The 27,270-nt window shown below is 53.6% G+C and overlaps 1 protein-coding gene across 4 annotated transcripts in view; it reads right to left on the bottom strand.

Moving 5' to 3' along the window:
- Window positions 1-1,356: 1,356 nt before the first annotated feature.
- The window catches only part of TBC1D16 (TBC1 domain family member 16), a 93,962-nt gene continuing 68,048 nt past the window's right edge, over window positions 1,357-27,270 (bottom strand). For 2 of the 4 annotated variants that reach the window (XM_064369186.1, XM_064369187.1), the window contains exons 4-12: window positions 14,268-14,429; window positions 13,080-13,227; window positions 12,079-12,246; window positions 11,399-11,547; window positions 10,560-10,694; window positions 9,350-9,536; window positions 6,670-6,849; window positions 3,901-4,047; window positions 1,357-3,101 (exon numbers count right to left, since the gene is read on the bottom strand). In XM_064369186.1, the coding sequence (XP_064225256.1) occupies window positions 2,853-3,101; window positions 3,901-4,047; window positions 6,670-6,849; window positions 9,350-9,536; window positions 10,560-10,694; window positions 11,399-11,547; window positions 12,079-12,246; window positions 13,080-13,227; window positions 14,268-14,429 (1,525 nt within the window). In that variant the 3' untranslated portion in view covers window positions 1,357-2,852. The remainder of the gene's footprint in view (window positions 3,102-3,900; window positions 4,048-6,669; window positions 6,850-9,349; window positions 9,537-10,559; window positions 10,695-11,398; window positions 11,548-12,078; window positions 12,247-13,079; window positions 13,228-14,267; window positions 14,430-27,270) is intronic. The other 2 variants (XM_064369188.1, XM_021670943.2) reach the window with 2 other exon arrangements.

Raw genomic sequence — 27,270 nt, 5'->3', positions numbered from 1 at the left:
CTCGCTGGCTGGGAATAATCCCGGGGCAACAGCTGCCTGAGGTCTTTGGCTGCTTTCCTCTAATTGCATCCAGATTAAGGGAGTTGCGGAGGGCGGGGCTTCTCCACCCCCAGCAGCGTCTCCTCCATGGAGCCCTGAGTACCCAGGTCAGGGCTTCCGAGGTCCTGGCTGGTCTGAGAGGTGCAGGCCTCCCTGGGGTCCGGGCCAGCCCATGGGGAGCGTGAGGTGTGAGCAGTGCCCGGCCGGGGTGGCACTTGGTGCGGAGATGCGGCTGATGGGTCTGGGTCGGGTCTTGGGGAGCAGCAGAGGTGAGAAGCTGTAGGGCCAGGAGACTCAGAAGGAATGGCTTCTACTAGGACCTTCCCAAGCGAGGGGAGCCCTGGACCTGGCCACCCTCTTCCTCCCTCCCAAACAGCAGCTCAAAGGCACAAGGTATCTAGTGAAATGCAGGGACCGTTCTCCTGGAGTGGGGGGTGGGGAAGGAGTGCTCCCAAGCAGGAGTTATTAGGACACAGACTCCCCGGAGTCCCAGTTCTTCAGCCCTCCAAATTCTCAGCCTACTGCCACCCGGCTGTGCAGAGGGGACACTAAAGTGGCAGGTCCGTCCCCCACCCCTTAATGCTGAGCCCAGCCACATGGCTTGCTGTGGCCAAGGGGAGGGCTGCAGGTGTTCTGTCTGCCAAGGCTTGGAGAAGCACTTGCTGTCTCTCCTTCCCTGCCTTTGGCTCTGCCATGGCTGGTCTGCAGGAGGGACACAAGAGACCACAGAGCAGTGCCAGGTCTGACCTCTGCACCAGGAGCATCTCCTGGGACTTAGCAGCCCGCTGGCCCCAAACAAGCAAACTCAGCCTAGACTGCTGCCTCCTGGTCTAGGTCAGTGCTGACTGTTGCAAGCCACCAAGTGCTGCGGGATTGCTGTGGCAATGGAGATAACTGGTTTCTTGGGGGTTCGGGGCAGAAGCTCCAGCCACCTCCCTAACAGACCAGGAGACAGCCCAGAAAGGCAACCCTCTCTTCCCAGAAGCAAAGTGGATGAGAAGCCCACCCCACCCCCGTCGCAGGACCCCCACTGCTAGACAGCAATGGTCGGTACCCCAGGATCTGGGCACTGATGGGGCTCCAGGAAAGTCTCTCCAAAAGGCTCTTGGACAGACGGACCTGGGAACTTGGGATTGCCTGCTGGAGGGCCTGGGCTTATGGAGAAATGAGAAGCCGAGGGGTAGGAGGACAGGGAGGAGGAGGAGGGAGGAGGGAGGAGGAGGAGGGGGAGGGGGAGGAGGAGGAGGGGGAGGAGGAGGGGTAGGAGGGGGGAGGAGGAGGAGGAGGGAGGAGGAAGGGAGGAGGAGGAGGAGGGAGGAGGAGGAGGGAGGAGGGGGGAGGAGGAAGGGAGGAGGAGGAGGCCGGTAAGTGGTGTCCTCCTCTTTCCTGCGGAGAAACACTGCTTTGACGTGGCATGGTCCAGCAGTGCCCACCCTTCAGGGAGAAAAGCTTCAAGTGGGAAGAAGCCCCCTCTGTCCCTGTCCCCATGATGGTTCTCAGCACATCGAGGGGTTTCTCCCCAGAAGGATGCAGTGGAGGATTTCAGGAGGGATTTGGTCTCCTTGCTCAAGGAGTAGCTTTCTGTGCAAATGGCTCGACACATCTAAGCTGGCTGGAAGCTCTCGCAGCAGAGATCGCATGCCCTTGTCTGTCCATCTCTAAATTCCAGAAGGAGCAACTGACATACAGTCTTTTGGAGGAGGGAGAGCATGTTGGGAGGCAGAGTCCTGAGTGCTGGCTCCTTCACTGTGGTCTCTCTCACGCCCGACCACCTGAGAAGCTGACGTGTACGTCTGAGTGCACAGCAGAGACTGCCGGCCCTGCAGGGAAGTGGAAGAGTCTGACTATCTCCAGGTGTCCGTGTCTCGGTTAGTCAGCTAATATACTGCCACGTCCCTGGGACAAAGCAGATCATCTTCAGAGGATCTTCCAACACAAACACGCATGCACGCAGGGACACACACACAGCGACCCATTCAAGCCCCAGCTGGCTGCTGTATTTGGTGGGGCTGACCTTAAACAGTGTCAAGGGACCTCACGTAACATAGAAGACCCTCAACTAAGAAAACGGCATCGGGCGCTTCTCCAACAGCCTGAGGCTCAGGCTCCCGGGAAGGCGGGTGGCTCCCTTCATGTACCAGGAGGACGAAATGTTTAAGTGGATAAACATGACATGCCCCAGCTCCTCAAACCTGACTGCTCTTCCACCTCTCCGTCACCACATCATTTGGGCTGCTGTTTTTTTTTTAATGGCAGATATCTTTCCATCGGCATCCCAGCTCCGGCTGGAGAGCTGTGGGAAGTGTGTCTGGCTCACTCAGAGAGCACGAGGTCTCATGAGGAAGTGTGTCTGGCTTGCAAAGATGTCCCTGGACCTGGACGGGACCCTGCTCTGTTCTGCAGCCCTCGATGCTGCCGGGTGAGCGAGGCCGCCTTCTCCCATCTCCGCTCTCCTCATTGCCTGGCAATTGTCTGGCTGCCCGAGAGGCTGGAGCAAATCCTGGACGTGCTGAAATCCTCCAGGGCAGCCGGCAGGAGAGCCTGGCCAGCCTGCACCTCAGACACGGTGGCCATACATTCCACCGCAGCGTTTCAGGAGCTGGCTCTCTTCCAGGTGGCTGCAGGTCTGACTTCTGTCACTTCCGGACCCTAATTTTGTTGCTAATATGAAAAGGTTCCTCTCACATTGCCCAAAAGCATTTTCCTTAGGTTCCTACCATCCCCTATCCCCTCCATGCCCAGCCCCACCCCCTCCCATGCCCAGGGCCTCCGGGGAGGTCCCCTCAACCCCTGTCCAATGCTGCGGGCCCGACCTATCTGCGGAAGCCGAAGCCGTCCTGCGGCATCTTTGGGTCCTTCTTGCCTTCCCTCGGGGGCTTGGGAGAAGGCATCTCCACCGTGCCCCCATAGGGACAGCTCTCCGAGCCGGGGTGGAGGCCGGTGCACTCCACAGCAGGCATGCAGCCGCTGTCCCACATGCCGGTCCCGCACAGCTTACACAGGTCATGCAGGCTGCAGGGGATCCGGGGCAGGAGGCGGAACTGGTACAGCAAACTCCTCGCCTGCAGAGAGAGGGCAGGAGGTGGGGAGGGGCCGGGGGACAGCCTAGCAGCCCAGGGTCCCCACGGGAGTGGCTGGCAAGGAGCAACAGCAGCAACGGTCTGCACCCGGGGGCTCACTGAGTCCCGGGCGCTCTGCCTGCGACTCCCCCATCACTGGCACGGCGGGGCCCTGGGTCTTGGGGGCTGCAGTGATGGGCTTTGAGTCACACGTGGCTCAAGGTGAGGAAGGCCCCCGGATGGGCTTCATCGGGAGGGTGAACAGGACCACAGCTGCACAGGGCCCGGCCTCGCCCAGCCAAGCCCACCCATCCCTTTGGCAGGCCCCTCTCTGACTCTTTCCCCCCTAACTTGCTCCACCCCCCCCCACCCTGTCCCCCAGCAGCCCCTCAGCTCCTGCAGGATCTGCGTCCTGTGCCGGAGGACACCACCAACCTTGGGACGCCGCCTCACTGCCCTCAGGGCCACCACAGAGCTAAAGGGCAGTGTCTTTAGGAGGAGTCTGGGAAGTGGGGGGGACCAGAGCCCAAGGCCCCCAGAATTCTTGCCACCCCGTCCCCCGGGCCCAGTCTCAGTGTTCCTAGCACTGGGTTGTAAGCAAGGTGTCCTAGGGTGGGTCAGCCCGGGAATTCCTTCCCTCCTTGGCCAGTGAGGGAGGCTCCTGTGTCAGGGCTGGAATCCCAGGAGAGTGAGGGGACAGCTGAGGCAACACAGCCAGGTGCTGACCCCGACGCCTTGGCGGGGAGCTCCCAGCGCTACGGGAGGGGGCGGGGCCGGCGTCTGGGGTCTGGGGCAGCCTCACCTTCCTGAGGACCAGCTCCCCGTTCATGTGCATGGCCAGGTTTCCGAAGTGCAGGAGCATCTGGTCCGTGGCCAGCTGCTGCTCGATGACATCATCCCCGTAGATGGCCACGATTGCCACGCAGATGAAGAGGTGGAAGTAGTCTGTCTGTGGAGCGGGGAGAGTTCAGACGCGTGGTCTGACGGAGCCCCAGGCCCTGCCTCCAGGGGGAAACTGAGTGCCGAGGTGCCAGCTAAGGCTTCAGGGCAAGGCGTCTGGGCTCAGAGCCCAGCTCTGGGGCCTTGAGGCCCTGGGCAAGCTACATCGCCTCTTTGGCCCTCAGTTTCCCCTCCTGCACATGGGGTCCGTCCTGGGACCCACATGCCTGGGCTGCTGCGATAGCCAAAGGGGACGATGTGCTCTCCTGGGTGGCAGTGCGGGTGGTCCCCATGATGGGAGCCAAGAGCGTCCCTCCTCAGAAGGCCTGGCCTGCGCTCGTGGGGAGGCCTCACTTGTAACGGTCTTGAGCAACGGTGAGTGGGGAAGGCTGGGTCAGAACTCACTCCAGCGGGCTGTGGAATGCGCCTCTGGCAGCCACCCATGGGTCAGCCTGTCCTCCTGGCTCCAGGCCACACCCCCCAAATCATGCCCCAGAGACGACTCTACGGTTTGTGGCTGGGAAAGTGGGAAGATCGTAGCAGAGCAGGCACAGCAGCTGCCCGACGGGGTGGCTGAAATGACCCCGCTGTCCTTGAGCCTCTCTTCGGGCGCCCTTTGAGGACTCCGCTGCCCTCCCTTTAGGCCGCCTCTGGGGCCTGCCAGCATCACGCTGTGCGCAGCAGGAAGCCCAGCCGGGACCTGACCGCGCATCCTGTGTGCTCTCTGGCCGGGACGCCTCGAGGCACGCCGCCTTTGATGCACGTGTGTTTCCGGAGGCACAGGAAGGACGGGGGCACCGGGAAGTCCATGTTTAGTCTCCTGACATCGACCACACAAGCCAGTGGAACGGTGTCCCCAGTCCAGGCTGCGCAGAGCACACCGTGAGGGCAGAGGCTGTGGGCGACTCCCACGCCCCGGCCTGCTCCGGGAGGGACCGTGCACCAGGCTGCCCCGCTCTTTCCTCTGAACTCCTCCTGACGGTCTTGTTTTGGCTCCGACGGATCCTTTCGCTACGATTTGAACTGTGGCTGGGGTGAGACACGGTGGAGGAGTTCCAGGAAGGTGGACGCCCAGCTTCTCTGGGAGAGGAATGTGGGGAGGGAGAAGGAGGGCCTGCTCTCCACGGGCTGCACAGCACAGGCGGATTTCAGTTCCCAGGACAGGCGGGGCGTGGGCACGCACGGGCAGCAGGTGGAACATCCCGCCTCTTCTCGCTCAGGGGTCGCTGGACAGTTAGAGGCCTCACCTGACAGCAACCTTCCCGTTCCACAGAGCTCACTCCCGGCTCCTTAGCGGCCCTGCCCCACCCCGTAATACCGCCAAACTGATCAAGGGACAGGACCGACTGTGGCTAAGTTCAGCCCATAGTCTGAAAACAACAGAAACTTGCTGTGTGGACTTCCAACAAAATGGCAGGCAACAGAGACGAGGCGCATGTCACACGGGCCCCCTGCTGCAATTCCGACTAGATCTCATTACACTCGGACATAGAAGGTGCCTGGGACGGGGTCCACCCGCTGGGCCATGCCGTCAGTCCGCTCCTAACAGCCTGAACGCAAAGGAATGAGGGCAGCAAACGTGTCACTGGAAAACCGTGTAAGGAGGCACGACTTTGTTTTTTGGTGGGCGGGGGTGGGGGGGAAGCAGCCTTTCGCTCCATCCCTGACGCAGTTCCCTTTATTAAAGCAGATCATCCGTCCTGCTGGTACACGCGGAGCAGGCTAAGCCAAGAGGGAAACCCGACCCGGGCTGGGGCAAGTCCATCAACACATGCAAAGGCGGCCCGTGGCACCGGCACTCTGTGGCTCCAGACTCGCTTTTATCAGACATCAGCCCCCTGCGGTGTGAGTGAGGACGGCAGGCGCTGACGCAAATGTCTTCCGGCAGATGGGTGTTCTCATCCACCTTCAGGGTTCTGTGACGGAGGCTGCTGGAGCTGCCGTGGTGGAGGGAGCCCGCTCCTGCAACAGGGTCCAGCCCTCCCGGATGCGTCAGTGCGAGCTTTTTTAAGAGGCTGATGGATTCAAAGAGACTTGCTTATCTTTTGACATCTCCAGCTTGTCCCTAATTTGGGCGTTAAGGTCATGTGACAGAGCCAGTGCCGTGCTCCAAGGGGAATTTGCTGAAAAGATGCTGGTGACCGTGGACGGAGAGTGGGAGGCGGTGTAGCTGACGGGGGCCCTCTGGAGGGGCCGATGGGGAAGCGGGGTCTCACGCCAGTTCTCTGCACAGGAGGGTGACGTTAGCCAGCCCTCATGGCAGGGCGGTCCTGAGGGGGCAGGGTGGTGCTGGCCCCCGCTCGTGGGCACCAGCGTCCCGGGCTGCTGTGGCCTTGCGCAGGCCCCGACGGTGTCACTCACACTGATCGGTTGTGACAGGAGGGAGTTCAGCCCCAGAAAGTGGTAATGAGCGCAGTCAGCGGGCAATTTGCATCGATTTCAGTGACTGGGGAAGCGAGCTTCGAGGTCTGGAGCCAGCCACGTGGGACGGGAAGGCAGTCGCCGCGTGGGGGCTTAGGTGTGGCTGTGGGTGGGGAGTGGTGAGGCGGACAGGGGCGGGGGCAGGGTGGCCACGGTGGCTCAGGGGCCATGGTCCCAACCTCCCCGGTCCCGGGCTCCTGCCCTGGCTCACCTGGTAGTGGGCCCAGCAGGCCTCCCAGATCCGCAGCGCTTCGGCCTCGGGGAACTCACGCTTGAAGCACAGCAGGAGCCATCGGTGGCAGAAGAGCATCTGCAGGCCGTCCTCGCCCAGCGAGACCAGGTGCTGGTAGAATCGCACGTGCGTCAGCCGAAGCAGCTCCCGCAGGTACAGCTGAGGGCGAGGCCAGCACCCGTTAGCCCAGACCCTTGCGGGCCTGCTGCCCAGGAAGCCCACTCCCAGGGGGGCCCTTCCTCGGGCCTCCCCAACCTGGAAAACCACACCCGGGGCCTCTGCCTGCTGCACGTGCCCGTCCCCCATTACTTTATTCCACCATGAGAATTGGCTCACACCTGCCTCTGCCAGTTCCTCCCAGACCTGACTGTTCCGGAGGCTGTGGTGTGGCCCAGGGTGAGTCACAGGGTGAGTACTGCTCAGGCGGAGGCTGAGCAGCCACGACACGGCCAGGAAGGCTCCCCAGCCTCAGTGGACACTTGGGAGCTGCTTCCCACGTCCACCCCTCCTGGTAAGGTGAGTGGATCATCCAGGGAACCGCCCCCCTCACTTCGGCTCTGCTCATCTTCTATGTGGAAGATCTATCATCTTCCAGAGCTGATGGAGGGCAGGAAGGGGACGTGTCTGAGGCCCAGGATGCTCGATTCCTGCCATTAAGGTCACCTCCCAGTGACGCGGGACACGATTGGGGCTATTTCTGGCAGCACCTGGCCTCAGGACACTGACTTCATCAATGCCTCTGGAAAATCAATTTCCAGCAGTCAATGAGTCACCCAGCCATGTGCTGCCTTGAGCCGTCAGGGCAAATGGTGTTGGGTGCTGTAACTGCCTCCCTAGGCAACCTGGACGCCTGATGTCACATCCACTGGGTGACGCAGAGTGAGGAGGCTCGGTGAGGGTCAGCCCGCAGCCGGGGTGGGGGTTAGATCACAGCTGGGGGGATCCTGGGGCAGGGCTCAGGGTCACACGCCTCTTCCCACACCGCTGGCCCATTGTTCCCAAGGGAGACTGCACTGGAGCTGTGCGGCCGCCCTCTGCCCTGTGCCTGCAGCCGGGCCAAGTCCCCCCATGTGGACGATACCCTTGCAGACGCTCCACTCTCGCCCCTATGCAGGTGCCTGCGCCTCCCCGCCTGGGCTCCTTTGCCTTCCAACCCTCTGTTGGTTCAGCTCTCCCAGCCTGTCATCAGCCACCCCTAACGGTTAGTCTATAGCAGCGGTCCCCAACCTTTGTGGCACCAGGGACCCGTTTCCTGGAAGACAGTTTTCCCATGGACCAGGTAGTGGGAATGGTTTTGGGTTGGAACTGTTCCAGCTCACATCATCAGGCATTAGAGTCTCATAAGCAGCGTGGTTCACGATAGGGTGCTAGGGCTCGAGCTTCTGTGAGAATCTAATGCAGTTGCTGATCTGACGGAGGTGGAGCCCAGGCGGGAATGCACTCTGGCCCGCCCACCGCTCACCTCCTGCTGTGTGGCCCGGTTCCTAACAGGCCACCGACCAGCGCCAGTCCTCGGCCTGGGGGTGGGGACCCCATTCTATGAGACATGCTCTGTGGCCGCAGGGTGGACCCCATTCTATCAGACACTCTCTGTGTCCTGGGGGAGGGACCCCCATTCTATGAGACGGGCTCTGTAGCCTGGGGGTGGGGACCCTGTTCTGAGACAGGCTCCGTGGCTGCAGGGTGGGGACCCTGTTCTATGAGACACGTTCTGTGGCCCAGGCCTGTGAGACCCTCCATCAGCTCCACCCTCGCTACTTGTGATGGGTCTGGTCCAGGAAGACCGGGTCACTCAGTGCCACCACCAGGACTGCTCCGCTCAGCCCAGCCTTAGCGACGCTCAGGGCCAGACCCCATGTACCCTGGAGCTGTCCCCAGCGCAGGGGCCCTGCTGTCCTTATCACGGGCGCCTCCTACAGCGCTCCCAGCACCCAGCATCCTCTGCTCACAATGCTGGCTTCCTGACTGTCTCCCGGCCGGGAGGGTGAGTGTCTGGTGCCTGCGCCCAGCAGGTAGTTGGTGGACACAGGTGATGTGTGCTGAGAAAACTGAGCAGGTGCCCCGGCTCCGTCCCTGCGCCGCACAATGACCCAAGGGCCCTGCCTCGTCCGGCTGGGCTCAGCCCTACCGCCAACATTCAGAGCTTCCTGGTCTACATAGGGCTGATCCTTTTGAGGAGGCCTTGACGGGAGAGGTGTCAGCTGGGCACCCCAGGGAAGGAGTGGGATGTGAGGACTGTCCCCGAGGGACCCACCGGGACATCAGGAGCCCCTCCTCTCCCTATCCCCACTCAGAAGCCCTGGCCATGTTGACCCCTGCAGGGAGCATTTTATAAGGCATAGGGAGGGCTGGGTGTGATGAGGCCTCCCCTTCCTCCCCAGCCAGGGAGTTCGGGTCAGGCTGTCACGTATGGGGAGTGAGGGGAGGCCACAAGAGCCGCCCACACCACGTGGCCTCTGGACCTGCAGGGAGTTGGGGGGCATCCCCAGAGACCCAGGGCAAAGCCACCCATATCCCACGGCAAGTCCTAGCCTGGCTTTTCCGCTGCCTACTGACCCACAGCAGCCAAGCCACATGTCACCACGGCAACCCCGGCTGCAAGGGGAGAGGCAGCCTGGGCCCTCGAGCCCTTGGACGCACCCGTCCCCCTGAGCCTCACCAACTGTTTCTCCATGTCCTCGTCCCGAGGGGAGCTGACAAAGATCGTGTTCTGCATCAAACCCACAAAGCACCAGAAGGTGTCCGATTCGTCCAGGACCTCGGCCAAGATGGGCGCCACCAGGTCCGACATGCCCTGGGAGTAGCCGACGGCTGGGTTGTAGACGGCATAGTTCAGCAGGATCCTCCTGCGAGGCGGTGGAGACAGCAGAGGCTGGGGATGACCCTCACCGTGGCACACTGCCCACCCCACAGAACCCTGGGCCGTGAACCCTGCCTGCCCCCACCTGCCTTCATCTCGGTGGAAGGCACTCTGCCACTATCTATCTCAGAGCCCAAGCTGAGGTTCCGGACACACAGACTGTTGCTTTGCAAAGGTAATGGCCTGGCCAGGCGAGGTGGCTCATGCCTATAATTCCAGCACTTTGGGAGGCCGAGGTGGGCAGATCACCTGAGGTCAGGAGTTCGAGACTAGCCTGGGCAACATGGTGAAGCTCTGTCTCTACTAAAACTACAAAAATTAGCTGGGCATGGTGGGGTGCACACCTGTAGTCCCAGCTACTCAGGAGGCTGAAGCAGGAGAATCGCTTGAACCCGGGAGGTGGAGGTTGCAGTGAGCTGAGATCACGCCACCGTACTCCAGTCTGGGTGACAGAGCAAGACTCCATCTCAGAAAAAAAAGCAATAGCCTGCCATTAGCTGCTGCCTAGGCCCAGAACCTTGAGAGCAGGAGTAAGGGGGAACACGGGTCTGATTTTCAGAAGGGTGGACTGCCTGTGGCAAGGGGTGGGCTGGCAGGGACATTTCTGTGGCCTGTTAATTTTGTGCAATTATTTGCTAGGCTGCAGCAGAATGTCACAGATGCCAGCCTCTGGCTCTGTGTGGCTGTATGACTGCAGGACCACCCACGGGGAGGTGGAGGGGGTGCACGGGGAAGCTGGTCCATGGTTGGTATGAGCCAAGCAAGGACAGGCTTGGTGGTGCCCAGGGGATGGGGGGCTCTGGGCCCCACTGGTTTCCCTGGGATGTTGTGGCTCTGAGATGCCGACTCAAGTAGCTCATGAGTAGCGTGTCCTTCACTTCTGGGGCTTTGATGTCTGAACCTGGAAGAGAGCCCCTGCAGAAAGCTGCTGGGGCTCATCCACTTCCCGGAGGGGTCAGGCGAGGCTTGCAGACTTGCAGATGGGGAACGGGCTGGCTGGGAGGAGTACCTCATGCTCTCCACGTTGGGATTGTCGTCCCCTCGGAAGAACTGGTTGCTCCGATCGGTCCGGACCACGTCTTTGTCCACGGTGAACTGCACGTTGCGCCAGAATGCTCTGTGCTCCTCGGGGGTCATGGAGAGCCTGTGTGGAGCAGAGCACCCGGCCGGGGTCAGCGGGTGGCATCTGGAGGCATCGTGTGGGGACACACTCCAGGAAGCCGCCTTCCCTCCCAATCCGGTTCCCTGGATGGGAGCTGGGCGGCGGCTGCCGGCTGCAGACTCTCCCTGACGCGGCGGATGGGTGGCGTGTATCCAAGGCTCTCCCCGGTATTAACTCAGCCTCACAGGCTCCGGCGTCCCAGAGAGAAGAGAAGGTTGCAGCTCAGTGGATAATGAGGGCTTGGCCCCGACCCAGCGTTCTGGAGGGAAGCTGAGCACAGGCCAGGGGCTTCACCCAGTCCCAGCCTGCTGGAGAGAGAGCTGACCCCAGCCCTGGGTGAGTGGACCCCAAGTGGGACACGGCAGTCCCGCCTCCGGAGGCCTTCACCCCGCGAGGCCCTGCTCCTAGCCCCAGCCTTCAGCTGTGGGACGTCAGCGCCTAGTTAAGTCTGTTGAAGGAGAATTCTAAAACCTTGACATGTGAGCTAACGAGCTCGCAGATCCGAGGCCCGAGTGCTCGGTTTAATGACTGCACTTACCCCACCCTATCACTCACGTTCCTGGGAGACCCATTTCTGAAAGAAACTATGGGTCACGAAACATATTATCAATGCTGAATTGCACCTCAAATTGCCTTTTCAAATGACATTTTCCTCCGTGGCTCGGCGGGGCGGGCCGGGCGGTTACCTCCTCCGCTGGATGTCAGAGTACTCCTTCCGCTTCTGCAGCCGCAGCGCCTCCCGCTCCTCCGACGTGGACTCGTGGCTGTAATAGCGCAGCAGGAAGGGCCAGACCTCCCCCCGGATTGACACATCAATGCCGCCAAAGAAAATGGCCTGGAGGAAGCGGCAAAAGTTGGGGAGGGGATAAAATAGGGCGGCTCAAAGAACCCCCAAATCCCCAGAGATGTGTGTTTTGGTGGCTTTGGTGCGCCTTGATTCAGATCTCTGCAATTTGCATGTTTACAAGGGGAAAGCGGTGGCCTTCAATTCCCATACAGGACACAAACCCGGCTCATTTCAATGTCAATGCCCCCCCTGGGGTGGCGCTCAGATTAACGTGTCGTTCTCACGTCGCGGCCTAATCCCTGGTTTTGGAAATGCTGCATTTCACTGCAAACCCTTCTATGCAGGCTGACACGGTATCCCCCCAAACCCGAGAGGGAGGTGTTCTTTTTTTTTTCAACACAGTGGCTTTGATTGCTTTATCGGTGTGTTCACAGAGAACCTCACACAAGAAAACGGGGCCCTCCCGAGGAGGTGGCCCGTGGGTGCGGGCGGGCGGCCAGGCCCTGGCCCTCCTTCCCTCTCACTGCCTGGTTCCTGGCCGGCTCTCCGTGGGGCCGGCGGGGCGGGCCCAGGCCTCACCTTACGTAGCTTGTACTCCTCCTCCACCTGGCCCAGCTCGTTCAGGTGGCTGAGCCAGGCGGAGACGTCCAGCCTCTTGTACATGCTCTCCTCCGGGTGCGTCTCGGAGGACGGCAGCTTGGGGCGGCGGATGGAAAACTGCATGCAGGTCTTTTCGGGGGCGACCTGCTGGACGGGAGGAAAACTGGGCAAAGGTCAGGATCTCGGCCGCCAGCCTCAGAGGCCGGCAGTGCTCTTCCCAGGATGAAAAGCCTCTCTCTCTTCTGAAAGGAGGGCAAGGGCCGTCCCCTGCATACAAACCCCTAAATGGCGCGCGTAATTAGCCGCAATTAAAATGAAAATACCTTCATCTTAAAATCGGTTTCCCTCTGCGGCTCCCTTGTCCCCGGCCCACTGTGCCACCGCCCCCCACTCTCCAGCGCCAGCCGCAAAAACGGAATTAATGCCTCGTTGGGCCTAACTTCCCTCTGCCGGGAGGGCCTGCAATGAATTACATGTGATTGGCCACATACAAAGGGATGGCTGTTCTGCGAGCGGGGAGCCAGCCTGTCAGATTGTCTCCGCCCGCAGTCACGAATCCAGGGCAAAACTGCAGCTGACATTTAATTCAAAAATCAAAGGTTGTTCAATGCAGGGGGAGAGAAAGCCATGCTACTGTAATAAGGGAAGCCAGCAGGAGGCTCTGTGGGAAGGAAGGGAATTTTAAAGTCAGCCCCGTTTCTAATAAGCACATACAGTATCTTAAACAGATAATTAAAGAGCTCTTACTACATTTGTACATAGATTGAGCAAAATATGGCAGGAAGTCTTGTCAAAACATGAATTTTCAAGTGCAGAGCACTGACTTTACAGAGAGCCCTGGGCACAGGTTTCAAGCCCCAAGCTACCGCTCTGATGGCCGAAAGCTACGGTGGGCCCGGGGACCCCAGACACAGGACCCAGGCTGGAGGTGGGCCCCCGTGGGAGGTGGGGAGTGTCAGCCTCGGGGTGCGCTGGGCTACCTGGTCTTTGAGCTGCATCTCCGTGCAGTATTTCCACTGCTGGAACACGTCAGACAGCTTGTCCAGGCCGCCGTGGTGGAAGTGGAAGACCTTGTACTGGCTCTCTCTGCTGGCGACGACCAGCTGGCCGCTGGTGCAGGCCTCGTCGCTGAAGGGCCATCGGAGGGGGGAAAGGGAAGCCCGATGAATATGTAAACACGGGGTTTTTATTTCCAAGTATAATCAGAGGCCACTGTCGCCAACCTCAGAAGCAGGAAACAGTGAGTCCCAGTGGAGCTGGCTGCTGGTGGGCGGGGGCAGAACTAGACCCGAACACAGGCCATCACCCGCTTTGCTGAAGATGGCGAAACTGCTCCTTCCTGGGGGGCCCTGGGGCTCCTCTCTGGATACCTGCCAGAACGGCCCTCTCCCCACGACCACCTGCCCTGCTACATGGTCCCCGCCGTCCGGGAGACCTGCGGGGTGGATGCTGGGTGCCCGGAATCCGGTTTTGAGCCCGGTGGGGCGTGTGCTAAGAGAATCTCCTGGGAACAGACCTCCTCCGTCGCGTGTGGGTGGAACTCTGGGAGAACCCTCCAGGGAAACTCACTAAACATCCGTCAATGCTGTCAGCCCAACCCCGGCTGCCCTTAGATGAAAGGCTGGAATGTGGCTCTGGGTCTGGGAACCCCCCCAGCTTCTGGACACGCCGGCTTCTTCTAAGCCCGGGCCTCTCGTTGGAGCTGTCTGTGGCTGGGCGGTCCTGACTACAAGGAGGAGGATCTGATGTGGGGACGATGGCAGGAAAAGAGGCATCGCCCACCCGTCACAAAAGGAAGGCAGCCTCCGTCTGCAAAGCCACGGCCCGGCCGGCATAGGTGGCGGAGCTCCGGAGCATCTCCCCGGGATCAGAGTGGCCTGCAGCTACTACTCTCTGCCCTGGTTTGGTTGCTTCTCCCAAGCTAGAGTTGGAAGCCACCACGAGCTATGTCACTCCGAAGGCAAGGGAATGAGTTTGGTAGCTCGCCCAGCCTGAGAACTGCCGGGGAGCCGCAGCGGAGAACCCCGAGGCCAGTGCAGGAGGAAGAAAGACACGTGTGAAGACTCCAACCAGGGCCCTCTGTCCCCACACCGTGCACCACAAAGCCCAGGCTGCTGGGAAAAGCACACACGGCCAACTCCCAGGAGGCACCCAGAGACGCTTCCTACCTGAAGAAAAGGCGGAGGGAGCGCATGTGGCCCAGGTCCACGCGGAACACGCCGCAGATCTGCTCCAGGGCGCACACCCGCTGTGGCTCGTCCCAGCGCGGGGTCTGCAGGAGGCCGTTGCTGTCCGGGAAGCGCAGGCTGGCGTCGGAGCTGGACGGGGGGCTGGTGGAACAGTTGGTCCTGTGATGATGGCCACATGCTTCCCTGCCCACACCACCCAGAGGGGGTCAGGGGGCATGGGGAAACCATTTAAACCTACACACCAAGTTTAAACACACAAACAGGCACAGCTGAATATGCCCGGTAAACACCTGTGAATGAATGAATGAATGAATGAATGAATGAATGAACCCCACTGCACAATTCCATTTCCACTTGGATGGGAAAGCATTTTCATGATCAAATTCCATTCCACTTCAATAGAGGCAGTAAGTCATCATCGTCCTGACAGCCAAGGTCACACTGACTGGGGTTCCTCGCTTGTGACCTTGGCCAAGCTACCAAGCCTCTCTCAGCCTTCGTTTCCATGTGGATAAAGGTAGGAAAGCTACAAGGCTTGGTTTGCCTACAGCATGGGGCTTCTGCCGTGGTTTCCACAGGCTCGTTATGTTCCCGGAGGGTAATCGTTTGGTTTGTTTGGTAAGAAAACATTTGGGTTATCAGTGAGTGTTGCTAATAACATCATGAGCACTTATTAGAACACTATGGGCCTGGCCCTGGGCTAACGCTTCTCAGGTGTTTTATTGCATATACTCTTCACAAAAATCCTCTGAAATGAATAGTGGTATTACGCCATTGTAAAGAAGAGGCAACTGAGGCCCAGAGAGGTTATGTAACTTGCCCAAGGTCACACAGCTGGCAAGTGGTGGAGCTGAGATTAGAACCCAAGCTTTGTGGCCCATGTTCTCACCAGCATGTTGTGCAGCCTCTGCCTGCAATTCAGCAGTACAACCCCATTCATTCTATTATGTTTTATGAGTTTGTTACATTCCAATTGTGAAATATTTTATTATACGGATTCAGCCACGCCACAGGTTAAATCCTGTCCCTTGAGATTTTGTGTTTTTTTTTTGAGACTCTGTCACCCAGACTGGAGCGCAGTGGCGCAATCTCTGCTCACTGCAACCTCCACCTCCAGGGTTCAAGCAGTTCTCCTGTTTCAGCCTCCCGAGTAGCTGGGATGACAGGTGTCCGCCACCACACCTGGGTAATTTTTGTATTTTTTAGTAGAGACAGTGTTTCGCCATGTCGACCAGGCTCGTCTTGAACTGACCTCAGGTGATCCACCTGCCCTGTGGTCCCAAAGTGCTGGGATTATGGCATGAGCCACTGTGCCCAGCCCTCTCTTGAGATTTAATAGTCATGTCTAGCAAATGCCTGCTAAAATAAAACCAGAGTAAAGGCAAGACACAGTTCTGGACCCCAGCTGCAGCATCACCACAGAGACCCGGCTGCACTCGCCACGCCGGCCTTCCTGTTTGAGCTCAGAACGTAAAGTGTCGGAGGTGATCAATCCAGGCGCTTCCTCCTCCAGGGAGCACCAGGTCTAAGTCAAGCTCCTTTGGAGGCTTCCAGCACAATCCCTCCCCACTTGCAACTTCCACAGAGAGAAAGACTGGCCTTTCTAGAACTCTCTGCCCCGTCAGGACCAGCACTGGGCCTGTGCTGTGGTAGGTGGCCTTTCTCCCCCTCCTGCCTGAGGAAGTCAGCACAGGAAGTCCTCCCACTGCTGGGGTCCTGAGCTCTTGAGGAAACCGAGTCAGGTGAAACTAGATCAGAGATGGTTACGTGGGTCCATCACCCGAACTGCTGTGGCTGCACCGTGGACAGACCCAGAAGGCCGAGGGCTCCCGACGTCCTCCCAAGCAGACCTTGTGGGAGTCGCGCTTTGGAATCGTTGCTCAAAACACAGGACAGGTCTCGGGTCTGAGGTCAGCCCCACCCACCCACGGATGCCGCCTTTCATAATCTGCTCACTGAACTGTGGGGCTGCTGGGGCTGGAGAGCCGCTGCCCCGAGTGCTGCCCGCCGGCCCCACCCACCGAGTGGGGCCAACAGAGGATGGCATCCTTTCCAGCCTCCACCCCCAGCCTTCTTACCACACCCAGCAGTAGAATCCCCCAAAGCTGCACGTCCCTTCCAGCACACTGGGTCCCGTCCACCCTACAGGGCAGGCCAAGGTCCCCAGAAACCAGACGCAACACAGAGACTCTCTGTGGCAGTCACAGGTGGAAGGCCCCCTCCCTGCTGCTATGGCCAGAGACTGGTCCTTTGGAGGGTCAGAGCCAGTTCCAAACCAGGCAAGAGTCCCGGACACGGGGGCCACCACATGCCTCCCCCAGCAATGTGCCTGCAGGCAGATGTTGGCTTAAACCCTCTCACAACCCCTTAGGGGCAAATTATTTGCATTAATTAATTGATTGATTCATGAATTCTAGACACTGTGCTTGGGACCTACAGCTGGGGCTCCGTAAGCTCAAACTAGGGCAAAGGTGATGGACGCCTCAGTTGGCTTTGACTGGGGTACGTCTGGCAGGCACCACCCTGTGTGGTCACGGAGGACGAGGCCTGGTGCCCCCCAAGGCCGGCCGCTGTGGGGTGGGGGTTGCATCGTGTGTCTTCATCCTCAGCTCCCAGCCCTGGCTTGGTGCAGAACACACAGCCATTGAATGCTCATGCCTGAAGTGAAAATGCAATGTGTCTGGGAATTCTGAAGTCGTAGAAAAAAAATTCTTAAAGAAAATAAACTACAGGGAAAATGAAATATGTGCAGTGTTTTATTTTTGCTTATCTTTCTACACACGTAAAGCAGTTTGGTTTTAAGAATATTCATATATGCTGCAAATAATTTGGCTTGTTCATAAAATTATGTGATGCATTAAAACTAAAAGGATGGGTTTTTCAGGCAGTAACTCCCTAGATGCCATTAAGTTAAAAATGTCTCATACATAAAACCAGAAGATGTTCAACTTTAAGAGATGTAGCCGTTCTTCACTTCTATCATTTTCTGAAAATCACCAAATGATAAAAAAAACCAGCAGTATCGCTGCAAACACAGAGAATGGTTCTCCCTCCACACAGTGAGCCATGCCGTGTCAGCCACGGAGACTGGATTTGAAATGTCCTCAATTCTTCACAGCTCATGTTATCAAGGGTAGCGCCTGTCTCTCCACGCCTGAATCTGGGGGGGCCTTGCTTTGACCAATAGAATGTGGCAAACACGGTGTCAGGTGAGCTCTGAGGCCTGGGCAGCCCCTCACTCTCCCTCTTGGGACCACGTAGGTGAGACAGACAGACCAGAGCTCATGAAAGAGACACGAAACTGGCAGTCAATGCCAGAGCCCCGACACCTGTCAATGGAGCCATTCCAGACCCTCCGCCCTCCCAAGCCTCCCGGTGGGAGCACACAGCAGAACAGCCTGTCCAAGCCCAGCCCAACCCGAAGGCCTGTGAGCATTTTTGTTGTTGTTGTCGTTTTGATTTGGTTTTTTGTTTTAAAAAAAAAGACAGGGTCTCTCTGTATCCCCCTCGCTGAAGCATGGTGGTGCAAACACAGTTCACTGCAGCCTCAACCTCCCGGGCTCAAGCGATGCTCCAGCCTCAGCCTCCCAAGTCGCTGGGACTACAGGCACTCACCACCACACTTGACTACTTTTTGTATTTTTTATAGCGACGGGGTTTTGCCATGTTGCCCAGGCTGGTCTCGAACTCTTGAGCTCAAGCGACCCGTCCGCCTTGGCCTCCCAAAGTGCTAGGATTACCTGCGTGAGCCACCACACCTGGCCTGGTGGTTGCTTTAAGTTGCTAAGTCTGGGGGTGGTTTATTTCACAGCAATAGATCATTGACACATGGACACATGCAGGACACGCGGGCTCTCAGGAAAAGCTTGAGTGGGAGAAGAAACCTTCAAACATACTGAGCGGCGGTTCTCAAGGTTGAGACACCAGGGCCAGATTTTAACACTACTTAAAATACCCAGACCGCTAACCTTCCTCTTCTTTTCTTTGCCCTGAGCCTTTCGAGTTGGCTGAACAGAAAGTCGATGGGAACCCAGCTGTAGGTCCCAAGCACAGTGTCTTGAATTCATGAATCAATCAATTAGTTAATGCAAATAATTTGCCCCTAAGGGGTTGTGAGAGGGTTTAAGCCAACTTCTGCCTGGAGGCACATTGCTGGGGGAGGCGTGTGGTGGCCCCCGTGTCCGGGACTCTAGCCTGGTTAGAAATTGGCTCTGGCCCTCCAAACGACCAGTCTTCTCTGGCCACAGCAGCGGGGAGGGGGCCTTCCACCCGTGACTGCCAAAGTGAGTCTCTGTGTTGTGTCTGGTTTCTGGAGACCTTGGTCTGCCCCGTAGAGTGAGCAGGACACAGTGTGCCAGGAGGGACATGCAGGTATTGGAGGATATTGGAAGAGTGAGCAGGGTGTGTTCAGTGTGCTGGTGAGGACGGGAGGCGAGGCCGGAAAGAATGCCACCCTTTGGTGGTCCCCCATAATTGCCAAAACTTGGAAGCCACCAGGATGTCCTTTGGTAGTGAATGGATAAATAAGTTTTAAATAACAGTGGTGCAGCCAGACGCAGTGGTTCATGCCTGTCATCCCAGCACTTTGGGAGGCCGAGGCGGACAGATCACTAGGTCGGGAGTTAAAGACCAGCCTGATCAACGTGGTGAAACCCCGTCTCAACTAAAAATACAAAAATTAGCCAGGTGTTGTAGAACATGCCTGTAATCCCAGCTACTCAGGAGGCTGAGGCAGGAGAATCGCTTGAACCTGGGGGAGGCAGAGACTGCAATGAGCCAAGATCGCGCCACTGCACTCCAGCCTGGGCAACAAGAGCGAGACTTCATCTCAAAAAAAAATAAAAATAAAAATAACTGGTGCAGCTAGACAAGGGAATATATTATTCATCGTTAGAAAGAAATGAGCTGTCAAGCTGGGAGGCAACACGAGGGAGAGTCACTGCGTCTTAGAAGGGGTTTGCTAGGGGAAGGGACCCAGCGGGAAAAGCTGCACCCTGTGGAATTCCAACTCCAGGGCACTTTGGAAAATGCAAAACCGCCGAGACAGTGACAAGGTCAGTGGTTTCCAGGAGCCGGTGGGGAGGGAGGACGGTGAAGGGCAGAGAACTTCTGGGGCAGTGACACACTGGCATGATGCCAGAGTGGTAACGGTGACTCGTGTCATTATACATTTGTCCAGACCCCTAGGATGTACGAGACCGAGTGTGAATGCCGACAGAAACTATGGACTCTGGGTGACAATGACGTGTAGGTTCCTGAGTTGTAACTACTCTAGTGGGGGAGGCTGTGAGTGTGTGTGGCGGGGAGGGTGGATGAGGATTCTCTGTACCCTTCATTCAGTTTTGCTGTGAACCTAAAACAGCTCCAAAAATTAAAATCTATTAAAAGAAACACACAGAAAAACAATGAATAGCCAAAGAAACTGGGATGTATACATGAAAGATGAACATCTTTAATATGTAAAGAAGTATGTAAATTAAAAAGAAAACAAATAAATGCTGAACAGAAAACTGGCAAAAGGAAATGAAAAAATTTAGTAGAGAATAAATGAAAATAACCAATAAAATTTCCAGGCCCAGGGTAATGAAATAAATGGAAATGGAAACAAGATAGCAGGGGAGGGGCGGTACATGAAATTGGCATCAATTAACAAATTATAAAATCTAGCGTAGTAAAGGGTTTGGGGAAACTGACACTCTCGTTCAGCTCAGGGGGAGGAAGAATATAAATTGACCAAATATTTCTTTATTTTTTTGAGACAGAGTTTTTTGCTCCTGTTGCCCAGACTGGAGTGCAATGACATGATCTTGGCCCATGGCGACCTCCGCCTTCCAGGTTCAAGTGATTCTCCAGCCTCAGCCTCCTGAGTAGCTGAGATAACAGGTCCCCACCACCATGCATGGCTAATTTTTGTATATTTTAGAAGAGATGGGGTTTCATCATGTTGGCCAGGCTGATCTCGAACTCGTGACCTCATGATCTGCCCACCTCAGCCTTCCAAAGTGCTGGGATTATAGGCAAGAGCCACCGCGCCCAGCCCTGACCAAATATTTCCAAATGGCAATTTGGAAACAGGATGCCAAAGGCTTAAAAGTGCTTACCCATTTTGACTTTTCACTTTCATTTCTAGGAACGAATCCTAAGGAAATAGCTGGAGGTGCCCGCAAAAAAGGCACACAGGCACAGATGCAGAAAAGCATTTGACAGAAATCCAATGCGCATTTATGACAAAACTGTCCACAAACTACGAATGGAAAAGAACCTCCTCAAACTCATAAAGGCACCCGCAAATATTCCACCATTAGCATCACACCTAATGGCAAAAATGGGACTGCTTTCCCCCAAGAGCAGGGATGAGATAAGGATGCAGCTCCCACCACTGCTGGTCCATGTTCTCACAGAGGCCGTGGCCTCTGCATCAGGCAAGAAAAGGGAATAAAAGGCATCAAGACAGGAAAAGAAGGAATAAAACTGCTCCTATTTTCAGCTGATACAACTGTTCACATGAAAAACCTCATGGAATTTATAAAACAACCTTTAGAACTCATAAGTGAATTTCGTAAAACTGTAAGATAAAAGGTTAATAGAGAAAAATCAATTGTATCCTTAAACACTAGCAGTGTACAACTGGAACATGAAATAAATAAAACATTACATTTATAGTAGTTAAAAAAAATCCCCACATAAAACACTTAGGAATAAGCCTAACAAAAGACTTTCAAGAACTTCACACTGAGAAACACAAAAATTGCCGAGACAAATCAAATAAGACCTGAAGAAATGGAGAGATATACCATGTCCATGGAATAAAACCAACATGGTTAGGATGACAGCCTTGCCAAACTGATCTACAGATTTGACACAAGCCCAGTCAAAATTCCAGCAGGAAGTTTTAGTAACAATTGATAAGCTGACCCTAAAATTTTGAAATAGTGTAACCAGAGCAACTGTAAAAAAGAACAAAGCTGGAGGATTCGTCGGATTTTGAGACCTACAAAGCTATCATCAGGAGAGTTTGGCATTGGTGAAAAGGTAACGATGGTGAAATAGGCAAACAATCAATGCAACATAACAGAGTCCAAAAATATCGATTGATGATTTACAAAAGTGCAAAGACAATTCAGTGGAGAAAGGATGGCTTTTCAACAAATGACACTGGATCAACTGGGTATCTGCATGAAAAAAATTAACATCAACTCTTTCCTCCCATCACAGCCACAAATTAACTAAAAACAGATCATAGACCTAGATGTGAAACCTAAACTATGAAACTTCCAGAAATCCGTGTGAGAAAACTTTTGTAATCTTGGAATAGGCCCAGGTTTCTTAGACAGAACACAAAAAAACACCAACTGTAAAATAATAAACTGAAAAATTAAAGACCTTTTTTTCACCAAAATACTCCATTAAAGGAAACAAAAATGCAAGTAACAGACTGGGAGAAAATATTCACAAAACAAATAGTCAACAAAAGACTTGTACCCAGAGTATGTCTAAGAAACTCTTAAAACGCAACAGCGTTGTTAGAGCTTTCTTAGACTGGACACCAGTGTATGACCATCACTTTAAAAAAAGGATAAATTAATCTTCATTAAAATGAAAACCTTCTATTCTTTAAGAAATATTGTTAAGAAAATAAAAAGATAAGCCATAGACTGGGAAAAAGACATTTGCCAAATGCTTATATGATAAAGGGTTTATCACATTAATCAGTTAAATGCTTTAAATCATCATTCTACACAGAACACAGAAAAGGTCCTCACAACTTAGTAATAAGAAAACAACACAGCTGGGTGTGGTGGCTCATGCCTGTAATCCCAGCACTCTGGGAGGTGGAGGCGGTGGATCACGAGGTCAGGAGATTGAGACCATTCTGGCTAACATGGTGAAACCCCATCTCTATTAAAAATACAAAAATTAGTCAGGCATGGTGGCATGTGCCTGTAGTCCCAGCTACTTGGGAGGCTGAGGCAGGAGAATTGCTTGAACCTTGAACCCGGAGACAAAGGTTGCAATGAGCTGAGATCGCGCCACTGCACTCTAGCCTGGGGGACAGAGCTAGACTCCGTCTCAAAAAGAACACAATCCGAAAATGGGCAAAAGATTTGAAAAGACATTTCACCAAAGAGGATATTTAGATGGTCACTAAGCACATGAAAAGGTGCTCGACATCATTCATTATTAGAGAAATGCAAATGGAAACCTCAATGCAATCTACGAGAACATGATGTGATCCAGTACGCATCTATTGGAATGGCTAAAAAACAAACGAATGAGGCCGTGTGCGGCAGCTGAAGCCTGAAATCACAGCACTTTGGGAAGTCGAGGTGGGAGGGTCACCTGAGCTCAGGAGTTCAAGACCAGCCTGGGAAACATGCTGAAATCTCGTTTCTACTAAAAACACAAAAAGTTATCCAGGCATGGTGGTGGGTGCCTGTAATCCCAGCTACTCGGGAGGCTGAGGCAAGAGAATCGATTGAACCCCGGAGACGAGGCTGCAGTGAGCTGAGATCATGCCACTGCACTCCAGCCTGAGTGACAGAGTGAGACTCTGTCTCAAAAAACAAACAAACAACAACAACAAAAACAACAAAACCCAAAGGAATGAAGCTGACACTGTGAGTGCTGGCCAGGAGGCAAGCAGCGGAACACTCCCACCTCATGGCGGGAAGTCAAATGACAGAGCCACTCTGGAAAACTGGCCGTGTCTCATAAAGTCAAATACACCCCTACCATATGACTCAGCAATCCCCACCCAGGGCTTGACCCAAAATACATGGAAAATGTTCACATGAAATCTGTGTGTGAATGTTTACAGCAGTTTTATGCATTGTTGCAAGAAACAAGAAACAACACGAATGAATGTCTTTCAACTGGTGAATGGCCAAACGAGCATGTGGACAAGGGGATACAGACACCTCAGCAATAAAAAGGAGCACACTGCTGATGTGCGTGGCGACGGGGAGGCATCTCAGACGTATTACGTTAAGTGAAAGAAGCCAGACACAAAAGGCTATGGGAGAAGATACTCAGCCTCCCCAGTAATCAGGGAAATGCAAATTAAAACCACAATGAGAGACTCCTGCTCACCTGCTAGAATGGCTACGGCGGACAAGACTGATCACACCAAGTGTTGCTGAGGACGAGGAGGAGCTAACGAACTCTCATGAACTGCTGGTGAGATGCAACGTGGCACAACCACTTTAGGAAAAAGTTCAGCAATTTCTTAAAAATTAAACACATGCCTGTTTCCAGTTATTCCATTCCCAAGTAGTTACCGAGAGAAATAAAAACACATGCAAAGTCTTCTCCATAAATGTTTGTAAGAACTTTATCTAAAATAGCTAAGAACTGGCCAGGCATGGTGGCAGTGTCTCATAAAGTCATATATACCCCTATTTGGGCAAAATATTTGAAAAGACATTTCACCAAAGAGGATATTCAGATGGCCAATAAGCACATGAAAAGGTGCTCAACATCATTCATTGTTAGAGAAATGCAAATAGAAACCTCAATGCAATCTATAGGAACATGATGTGATCCACTACGCATCTAATCCCTCACGCCTGTAATCCCAGCACTTTGGGACGGTGAGGCAGGTGGATCACCTGAGGTCAGGAGTTTGAGACCGACCTGACCAACATGGTGAAATCCTGTATCTACCAAAAATACAAAACATTAACTGGGCGTGGTGGCACATACCTGTAATCCCAGCTACTTGGGAGGCTGAGGCAGCAAAATCACTTGAACCCTGGAAGCGGAGGTTGCAGTGAGCTGAGATCCCACCACTGCACTCCAGCCTGGGCAAGAAGAGCAAAACTCTGCCTCAAAAAAAAAAAAAATAACATGATGAAATAAAATAGCTAAGAACTGAAAACAACCCAGTGTTTATCAACCCAGTGTAGTAATGAATTGTGGTCTGAACATACCGTGCCATTCTACTCAGCAATAACACCCAGCAACATGAACACATGGCAAAATTATTACACCAACTGAAAGAAGCAGACAAAACCCAGCACAGGCCGTGTGATCCCATTTCCAGCAAATTCTAGAAAAGGCAAATGAAACGAGCACAGGCCGTGTGATCCCATTTCCAGCAAATTCTAGAAAAGGCAAATGAACCCAGCACAGGCCGTGTGATCCCATTTCCAGCAAATTCTAGAAAAGGCAAATGAACCCAGCACAGGCCATGTGATCCCATTTCCATCAAATTCTAGAAAAGGCAAATGAATCTAGAGTTATGCAAAGCAAATGCCACTTTTTCCCTTTTCCCAATTATTCTATTGTGTTAAAATATATCCATCATCAAATGTACCATCTCAATGATTTTAAATGTACAGTTCAGTGGTATTAAATACATTTCTACTGATAATCAGAAATAATAAGGTACTTTTTTGGTACTAATTTTTTTTTTTGAGGGTGAGCCTCGCTCTGTCGCCCAGGCTGGAGTGCAGTGGTGTGATACTGGTGGCTCACTGATATTCAAGTGATTCTTCTGCCTTAGCCTCCCTTGAATTCAGGGAGGCAGAGGTTGCAGTGATCCGAGATCTCGCCACTGCATTCCAGCCTGAGTCACAGCGTGAGACCCTGTTTCAAAAAAAATAAAAAGGATTATTCTTTTATCAATTGAATTGTCTTAGCAAGCTTGTTGGAAACATTTGACCATAGATATGTGGGTTTATTTCAGGACTCTCAATTCTATTCCACTGATCAATATGTCTATCCTTATGCCAGTATCATGCCATATTCATTACTGTAGCTTTGTAGTAAGTTTTGAAATTAGGAAGTGTGAGTCCTAATTATTCAATATTGTTTTGGCTATTTTGGGTCCCCTGTATTTCCATTTAAATTTAGGATCAACTTGTCGATATCTGCAAAAAAAAAAAAAGCAGCTGAGATTTTGATAGGAATTGTGTTGAGTTGAATCTGCATATCAATTTGGAGAGTATTGCCATGGTAACAATATCAAATCTTCCAATCCATGAACATGGGATGTCTTTCTAATTATTTAGGTCTTTAATTTGCTTCAGCTTTTATAGTCTTAGACGCACAAGTCTAGTGTGTGTGTATTGTAAAGAGAATTGTTTTATTAATTTTATTTTTGTGTTTTTCAAAACAACCAAAACAATTGAGAGTCCAGAAATAAACCCATATATCTATGGTCAATTGTTCCCAAAGAGCTTGCCAAAACAATTCAACTGACAAAAGAATAATTTTTTTTTTTTTTCTTGAGACAGGGTCTCACTCTGTCACTCAGACTAGAGTGCAGTGGCGAGATCTCGGCTCACCACAACCTCCACCTCCTGAATTCAAGGGATTCTCATGCCTCAACCATCTGAGTAGCTGGGATTACAGGAGTGTGCCCCACACCCAGCTAATTTTTGTATTTTTTTGGTAGAGACAGGGTTTACCATGTTGGCCAGGCTGATCTTGAACTCCTGAGCTCAAGTGATCTGTCTGCTTCAGCCTCCCAAAGGGATTATACGCATGCTGGGATTATAGCCATGCGCCACTGCACCCAGCCAGGTAAAAGAATGGTCCTTTCAGAAAGTAGCATGGAGACAACTGGATAGCCACATGCAGAGAATGGAGTCAGACCATCACCTCACACTGCCCACAACAATTAACTCAAAATGGATCACAGACCAGTGTAGGAGCTACAAGTATCAATCTCTTAGAAGAAAACGTAGACACTTTGATATGACACCAAAAGGACAATCAACCAGAGAGAAAAACAGATACATCTGACTTCGTAAATGTTTAAAACTCAAAGAACACTATCAAGAGAGTGAAAACACGACTCATACAATGGGAGGAAAATAGCTCCAAATCGTATATCTGACAAGGGACTAGTACCCAAATATTTTTTTAAAACACTTAAGACGTAGGAATAAAAAGACAAATGACTTAATTTAAAAATGGGCAAATAATTTAAATAGATATATCTCCAGTGAAGATATAAATGGCCAATAAGCACTTGAAAAATTCTCCGCATCATTATTCCCTGGAGAAGTGCAGATCGAGGCCAGGCACGGTGGCTCACGCCTGTAATCCCAGCACATCGGGAGGCTGAGGCGGGCAGATCACCTGAGGTCAGGAATTCGAAACCAGCCTGGCCAACATGGTGAAACCTCATCTCTACTAAACATACAAAAATTAGCCAGGCATGATGGTGGGTGCCTGTAGTCCCAGGTACTCTGGAGGCTGAGGCAGGAGAATCCCTTGAACCTGGGAGTTGGAGGTTGCAATGAGCCAAGATTGCACCACTGCACTCCAGCCTGGGCAACAGAGCAAGACTCTGTCTCAAAACAAACAAACAAAAAGAAACACAAGTCAAAACCACAGTAAGATACCACTTCACACCCACTGGGATGGCTATAACTAAAAAAAATAGGGAAGTAACAAGTGTTGGTGAGGAGGTCCTAGAGAAATGGGAATGCTCATTCCATGCTGATGGGAATATAAAGTACAGCAGCCAGCTGTGAAAACAGTTTGGTAGGTCCTCAAAAACTAAACATAGTGTTAACATGTGACCAAGCAATTCCACTCACAGGTATATATCCCAGATAATAGAAAATAGGGCCGGGTGTGGTGGCTCACACCTGTAATCTCAGCACTTTGGTAGCCCGAGGCAGGTGGATCACCTGAGGCCAGGAGTTCAGGACCAGCCTGGACAACATGGTGAAACCCTATCTCTACTAAAAATACAAAAATTAGCTGGGAGTGGTGGCATGTGCCTGTAATCCCAGCTACTCGGGAGGTTGAGGCAGGAGAATCACTTGAACCTGGGAGGCGGAGGTTGCAGTGTGCCGAGGTCACACCACGGCACTCCACCCTGGGCGACAGAGCAAAACTCCATCTCAAAAAATAAAAAAAACGTAAAAGTAAAAGAAAATAGATGTCTATATAAAAATGTGTACACAAATGTCCACTGCAGCATTATTCATGGTATCCAAAGAGAGAAAAAGATAAACACGTCCAT

The sequence above is a fragment of the Aotus nancymaae genome, unplaced genomic scaffold (assembly GCF_030222135.1).
Source record: "Aotus nancymaae isolate 86718 unplaced genomic scaffold, 86718_ANA_hifiasm-v0.15.2.pri h1tg000089l, whole genome shotgun sequence".
In the NCBI taxonomy this organism is placed as follows: Eukaryota; Metazoa; Chordata; class Mammalia; order Primates; family Aotidae; genus Aotus; species Aotus nancymaae.
Note: the sequence above shows the minus strand (reverse complement) of the source record. Positions and strands in the feature narration are given on the sequence as shown.